At 38.6% G+C, this 7,789-nt stretch overlaps 1 protein-coding gene across 2 annotated transcripts in view; it reads left to right on the forward strand.

Annotated features, from left to right (window-relative positions):
* Positions 1-3,139, forward strand: part of LOC112252657 (kit ligand) — a 38,373-nt gene extending 35,234 nt beyond the window's left edge. For both annotated transcript variants that reach the window (XM_024424095.2, XM_024424096.2), the window contains 3 exons: positions 279-391; positions 552-603; positions 752-3,139. In XM_024424095.2, coding sequence (XP_024279863.1) covers positions 279-391; positions 552-582 — 144 coding nt within the window. In that variant the 3' untranslated portion in view covers positions 583-603; positions 752-3,139. The remainder of the gene's footprint in view (positions 1-278; positions 392-551; positions 604-751) is intronic.
* The last annotated feature ends 4,650 nt before the right edge of the window (positions 3,140-7,789 follow it).

Genomic DNA, 7,789 nt, shown 5'->3' on the forward strand with positions numbered 1-7,789 from the left:
GAGGGGAAAACTATATGTTGTTGGCAGAGAGGTTTGGAACTCTTTCTTATCAGTTTATCAACTAATTTAAAGCATGGCGATCTCACCAGGCAGGCCAAAACTACATCCCACCATAACAAGTAGACATTTCAGGTGGTCTTTTCAAACAACTATCATAATTTTCACAATTGCACAGTATTATTCCAATCTCAGTGTGGAAATACATATACAGTACAACACAGGAAATTAAGTTTTTGAATGCACTGGGCATTTAACAAAGTAGTACTCTTATCTAACAGGTGAAATCCAGGAGCAACCAACATCAATCAGATGAACTGAAATCAGTGGAAGGAGGCCACTTCACAGGAACAGAAGAGAGTTTGGCACCTCCACTAGATGACATTTCTGAAAAGTAAAGACATTCACTCATCTGTTTAATTGAATCTATCAATTCACTGATCTTAATATCTGACAGGTTTGCGTGTGCCAAAATAATTTAGTCGTTTTGTGGTGAGGTGAATTTGTATCTAGTTATGTCAATAGATTTATGCTACATGTTTTGTCCATTACAGGAACAGATTGAACATCATTGAGGCAGTGTAATTGTTCAATCCTTGGAAATTGGTGAGATTTTTCATATCAATGTGACCTCAGAGATGGAAAACCATATTTGACAACAAAGAGTATGGAACTAGGATAATTATTCTTAGCTCGCTGTATGTAAAGATTAACACTAATTTACTATTCATCCACTTCTTTCTCTCTCTCTTAGGTGTACAGAGGAGTCATCTAAGAAAGAGCGAGCAAACATAAAACTACATTTCTTACGGTGAAAGACTTGCTTCTTTCCTGTCCAGAAACTGACAGTCTTCTCATACCAGAACCAGATAATGGCGCACACAAAAATGTGCTGTCTTATCACTCCTGCAATAAGCTGGGAGTTGTTCTTGCGAGAGTATATTAACCTGTCATCTACTATCGAATTTCATCAAATGAAGCTGAAAAGGAGTGTGATTCGTATGGAAACATCTGGAGATTCCAATAACTGTTCAAAACACAGTGAACTTCACGGGACAATGTTGGTTTCACAAGCACTCCTCCGTTTGCACTTTTTGTAGGTTTGGCTGGAGCATGGACACTGGTTCTACCCAAGAACTCAGCATAGAACAAACACCTATAAATGGCTTTCTTTCATTAGGACTGAAGCATAAATGACTACCTCTAGTCGCCCTGCCCTCACTTTCCTCAACTTCTTCTCAGCAGCATTACACTCTACTTCCTTCTCCATCTTGGTTTCCATTGGACGATCCCTGAGAATCTATTTTGAAATGAGTTATCTAGAAATATTCTCAGATTTAACCATCTGTTTTATTTGATGTTTTTGGCTATGTACGTACGGAAGGGATGAGGTTGTGTGATGTATTTATTTATTTGCTTACTCGGAATGCTGACAGCATAATATTGCTGCAGTTGGAGAAAGAAACTGTCAGTGATTCAGCTCATCTATAGAAATACTAAATGAGCAGGAAAAGGTCTACTAGGGTGGTTTATAAAGACTATATAACTCATTATTCTGCAATGCATAAAGCCTCCTTAAACAGCACACTGGAATCTATAAACACATGCGTTATCTATATTAAGACAGCCATAGAATGATGTATGTATGATGGTGTTGTTAATTGCTTATGAATGGATTGTATGAAAGGCTTTTGTTGGAGTTGTAAATGTAAAAAAGAATGTGCTACTTTGACTAACTTTCATTTATCCCATTATATACAGTAAAAAATGATTGTCCCTATAGCAATCAAGGGTAAATCTTACATATCCATATTGATTTAGATCAGACATTGAGGATCTGATAACGCAAGGTTTTTCTATGCCCTCAATGCACAAGAAAGAAGTGGTCTAGCCTCAAGTAAACCAGTTTTGCATCAGATTCTGCAATTACATTATAACTCTGCTCTGGTATGTTGCAGCCTCACCACCCATAAGGTATATTATGTATGTTGCATGTACACAGCTGTACAGTTTAACAATGTGTTAAAGTGGTTCAAAGCTATGAATTGAAATTGAGCCAAGAAACATTTTTACTTGAACAATATACTTGTCACTCCAGTAACCAAGTACCCTAATGAATTATGTTCCAAATAACCTTCAGTAACCTATACAGAAAGTGAGCTAAAATGTTTATTTCTGAGTTAACGATATTAGAAAATGTTCTTAACACGCACGTCAAAAGCCAGAATATATCAAAGTTTGTAGAGGACCAGACTCTAAAATTCACCATTATTTAGAAAAGTGATATGATCTGTGAGGACAGTGTCTAGCAGTTTATCCACTGTCTATCAAATCGTGTGGTACTCTTGTTGTACTCAGCAACACAGGCTACGATATTGCAGCCTAATTATGAAGATTAGTCTGATAAAAGTTAGGTCCGCAGTCATGGCCATCATTCTATTATACCCAAAATGTTTTGTATGACATTTCACCAACTCATCAGGAGACTACTAAGAATTGAGGCAAACCGTTGAAAAAAACAGCAACATGGAGGACCTGAGACCAAGAACCCGTCTCATTGATAGGTGTTGGTTGCCTCTGTGACCATGAACCGATGGTATAGAAAGTGCTAGAAAGTGTTGTGGACCATACCTAGAGAGTGTTGAATCATTGCCCAACTGGTTGTAATGATCTCACACCAATGGAAACAACTTGTTACTTGTCATTGTGGCCCTTATATGTTAACCCATTACCCTCATTTCAATACACAATTTTGATACTATCCAAACAAATGGACCCTAAGCCTAAGTGTAAACCATATTAAATATCAGGACACAGTCAGGGCAATAACCCTCCTTCACTTGAACACTTATACTTCACAACACCGAGCTCTTATAACGCAATTCTACACTAAATAACATGTGACAGAAAAATGCATTAAACTCCACTTTAATTTAGAAAATCCTGCCTGCATGTAATGTTTTAGCTGTTGTACTCTTTTTATAGGAAACTGTTCAAATGGTAAAACCTGTTTATTTCACCAAGTGTATTTGGGACATTTTCCTCTGGCACTTTTCTGTTAGAAGAGTGTTTTTTATCATGCAAAATGGAGTGTAGGTAAAAATAAAATAAAAAACACATTGGTGTTCATAAAGTGACAGTTTCAGCATGAGCAGCCTAAAATGCTTGGTGTGAGTAAGTGTTGTTTTGTTAAAAGATACAAGAGTATTCTTTTTCATATCCCCCTTGATACAATAAAAAAAATGTAAAAAATTGCCTCAACAAAACATTCATGTCAGCTTTTAAAGAGTTAACTTCAGAAGGTTTGCATGTGTTTTACATATTGTATGAATATTGCGATGAGTTGAAATGTGGTTTAAGCTGTGAACAGAAATGTGGTGGAATCACCTATGTTCTTGTCCATCTTAGAACCTATGAACACAGAGCTATAGGTCTGCGTCCCAAATAGCACCCTATTCCCTATGTACAGTGCATTCGGAAAGTATTCAGACCCCTTGACTTTTCCACATTTTGTTACATTACAGCCTTATTTTAAAATTAATTAAATAGATTTTTCCCCTTATCAATCGACACACAATACCCCATAATGACAAAGCAAAAACAGATTTTTATACAAAATGCATACAAAAAAAACCATACATAACATTTATATAAGTATTGACCCTTTACTCAATACTTTGTTGAAGCACCTTTGGCAGCGATTACAGCCTTGAGTCTTCTTGGGTATTACTCTTCAAGCTTGGCACACCTGTATTTTCGAGTTTCTCATTCTTCTCTGCAGATCCTATCAAGCTCTGTCAGGTTGGATGGGGAGCGTCGCTGCACAGGTTTTTTCAGGTCTCTCCAGAGATGTTAGATCGGGTTCAAGTCCGGGTTCCGGCTGGGCCACTCAAGGTCATTCAGAGACTTGTCCCAAAGCCACTCCTCTGTTGTCTTGGCTGTGTGCTTAGGGTCGTTGTCCTGTTGGAAGGTGAACTTTCGCCCCAGTCTGAAGTCCTGCGCAATCTGGAGCAGGTTTTCATCAAGGATCTCTCTGTACATTGCCTTTCCCTCGATCCTGACTAGGCTCCCAGTCCCTGCCGCTGAAAAACATCCCCACAGCATGCTGCTGCCACCACCATGCCTTACTGTAGAGATGGTGCCAGGCTTCTTCCAGACGTGACCCTTGGCATTCAGGCCAAAGAGTTCAATCTTGCTTTCATCAGATAATCTTGTTTCTCATGGTCAGATTCCTTTAGGTGCCTTTCAGCCAGCTCCAAGCGGCCTGTCGTGTGCCTTTTACTGAGAAGTGGCTTCCGTCTGGCCACTCGACCATAAAGGCCTGATTTGGTGGAGTGCTGCAGAGATGGTTGTCCTTCTGGAAGGTTCACCCATCTACACAGATGAACTCTGGAGCTCTGTCAGAGTGACCATCGGGTTCTTGGTCACCTCCCTTACCAAGGCCCTTCTCCCCTGATTGCTCAGTTTGACTCTAGGAAGAGTCTTGGTGGCTCCAAGCTTCTTCCATTTAAGAATGATGGAGGCCACTGTGTTCTTGGGGACCTTCAATGCTGCAGAAATGTTTTGGTACCCTTCCCCAGATCTGTGCCTCGACACAATCCTATCTCTGCGCTCTACGGAAAATTCCTTCGACCCAATTGCTTTGTTCTTGCTCTGACATGCACTGTCAACTGTGAGGCCTTTCTAAATCATGTCCAATCAATTGAATTTACCACAGGTGGACTCCAATCAAGTTGTAGAAAAGATGGTCAATGGAAACAGGATGCACCTGAGCTCAATTTCCAGTCTCATAGCAAATATTTAAAAAATGTTTATACATTTGCTAACATTTCTAAAATGCTGTTTTCACTTTGTCATTATGGGGTATTGTGTGTAGGTTGTTGGTGGGAGAAAAAAAATCTGCCAATTTAGAGTAAGACTGTAATGTAACAAAATGTCAAAATCAAGGGGTCTGAATACACTGTAGTTCACTATATAGGGAATAGGGTGCTATTTTGGATGTCTTTCCACAGAGCCTCAACAGCCCTGCAGTCCATAGTGAAGAGAGCAATAGTGAGCAGCATACCACCATGCATCCCACTGCTGGCTTGCCTGTTAAACTAAGCAGAGTTGGTCTTGGATGTGAGACCAGATGCTGCTGGAAGTGGTGGTGGAGAGGCTAGTAGGTGGTCAAATCAAATCAAAGTTTATTTGTCACGTGCGCCGAATACAACAGGTGTAGACCTTACAGTGAAATGCTTACTTACAGTCTCTAACCAATAGTGCAAAAAAGGTGTTAGGTGAACAGTAGGTAAGTAAAGGTACTCTTTCCTCTGGTCTAAAAAATATCTCAATGCCCCAGGGGGGCAGTGATTGGCGACATTTTCCTGTGTAGGTTGCCGTCTTTCGGATGGGATGTTAAATGAGTGTCCTGACTCTGTGGTTACTGAAGATCCCATGGGACTTATTGTAAGAGTAGAGGTGTTAATCCTGGTGTCCTGGCTAAAGTCCCAATCTGGTCCTCATACCATCATCCCCAGCTTCCAATTGGCTCATTCCTCTCCCTTGTAACCATTCCCCAGGTCGTTGCTCTAAATGAGAATGTGTTCTCAGTCAACTTACTTGGTAAAATAACAGTAAAATTAAAGAGCCATAAATATGTTATGGTATCAGTTCTGATATGTTCTTAAGCTTATTTTGGCTGACAATATAGCTGTGCCCTGAACAGTGGTGTTTAGCTTAGCCTCCCACCATCAAAATATAATTCCATATTTCTAATGTTAGAATTTTAATTGAGGAATTCTGTGTCTATGTGTTCCAGGAAGTAAGTCTGGGTGCCAAAAGAAAATGTAATTGTGACCCAGGCGAAAGCTGGGCAACACTCTACTGTTTACTGTATTATTGTATAAATGAAAACAGACATATATATATATATATATATATGATATGAATAAAGTACACTTATCCAAATATGCAGTGTTGCTGAGTTGTATTTGCTGATCATTATATAAATGTTGATATAAAGAAATCCAGTATACCTTGTAGAGCAAAGGAAATATATATAGTACCAGTCAAAAGTTTGGACACACCTACTCATTCAAGGGTTTTTCTTTATTTTTTATTATTTTCTACATTGTAGAATAATAATGAAGACATCAAAACTATGAAATAACACATCTCCCCTGACTTCACTCCTTCTAAAGATGTATTCAAATAAACAACTACTCATTTTATGGGTGGCGCCATCATCTAAATAACAGCATCTGATCTCATATCATTGTTATCGTCATGAGTAAATAAAGAGCCAACAAACATGTTGAATATGTCAGTGTGAATACACATACAGTACAGAACTGTAACATTTCTGACAATGACTATCGAAGAAAGGACTGACCTAAACTGCAGCAACTTATCGACCTCAACTAAGGTAAACCCAAGGGTATGGTCATGGGTCAGGTGGCTGACTAATGGCTAATTTCTTCATCCTCTGAGATCCATATGTCCTGCATGTTTTTTGTCGCACCACAATATTTGATATGGCTGTGAATTCACAATATGTCATAGAGTGCCCTCTGTAATTATTGGGACAGTGAAGCATTTTCCTTATTTTGGCTCTATACTCAAAGTCATTTGAGTATATTTTCATCCATATCAGATGAGTATTTTGTGTAGATCGTTGACAAAAAATGAAAATGAAATCCATTTGAATCTCACTTTAACACAAAGTGGAAAACATCAAGGGTTGTGAATACTTTCTGAAGGCACTGTAGTTATTTATTAGCCAATGTCAGTCCATGCTATGAAACGGCTACGACCACAACCAACATTGTGTTAGGCCTTTTGTGTACCTTGTAGATATGAGCAGGATATGTACAGTACTGTAAATCCTTGTAGCTTTAGCTACTGCTATGAAGCATATATGACTCAGGCATGTGTGGGAAACAGGGCCGTGCACAGACCTTTCAGGGGGCAGGTGTTCAAAATATAATCCAAAATTAATTTCATAACATACCAAATGCTTTTGTAGCTATTTCTTTTTTCTTTTTGAGCATAGGCATATGTATTTATGTATTTATACACACACACAACATTGTGGATAGTTAGTATTTGGACATCTATATAGTGTTTTCAGTAATAACTAGTACCGATCATGAGCTTTTTAAACCCAACCGTTTGCTACTCTCGGCCCATCCCACCTATATCCATAGACACCCTTTGATTTTCATGTGTTTTTTAACTGTGCTGTGATGTCTCACATGAACTTTGAACTTCTCTAATCGCAGACTAGCCACAGATTGTACATTAAAGATACAAGATAATTATTATATTGTTGATTGATGGCTTTACCAAATTGCCAAACATCCCATGGGGCATACAACAATCTCAGCCTTAGAGCATTAGATCATTTATTCTGATATTGTCTCCATGTAGCTTGTTTTTGGTCACAGGTTCAAGAATGGCAGACAAATCACAACATTCATTTAAAATTAACCCTTATATAATATTCTGTTGGTGGTAAGAATTTTGTATAATAATTTAAATTGAAAAACTCAGTGTTGAATCAAACGCTGTGTCACGCCCTGACCTGAGTATTCTTTGTTTTCTTTATTGTTTTGGTTAGGTCACGGTGTGACATGGGTGATGTATGTGTTTTGTACTGTCTAGGGGTTTTGTAGGTTTATGAGGTTGTTTATCATCTAGGTGTTTATATATGTCTATGGTTGCCTAGATTGGTTCTCAATTAGAGGCAGTTGTTTATCGTTGTCTCTGATTGGGAACCATATTTAGGCAGCCATCTTCTTTAGGTATTTCG

This window comes from Oncorhynchus tshawytscha, linkage group LG06 (genome assembly GCF_018296145.1).
Source record: "Oncorhynchus tshawytscha isolate Ot180627B linkage group LG06, Otsh_v2.0, whole genome shotgun sequence".
NCBI classification, from domain to species: Eukaryota; Metazoa; Chordata; class Actinopteri; order Salmoniformes; family Salmonidae; genus Oncorhynchus; species Oncorhynchus tshawytscha.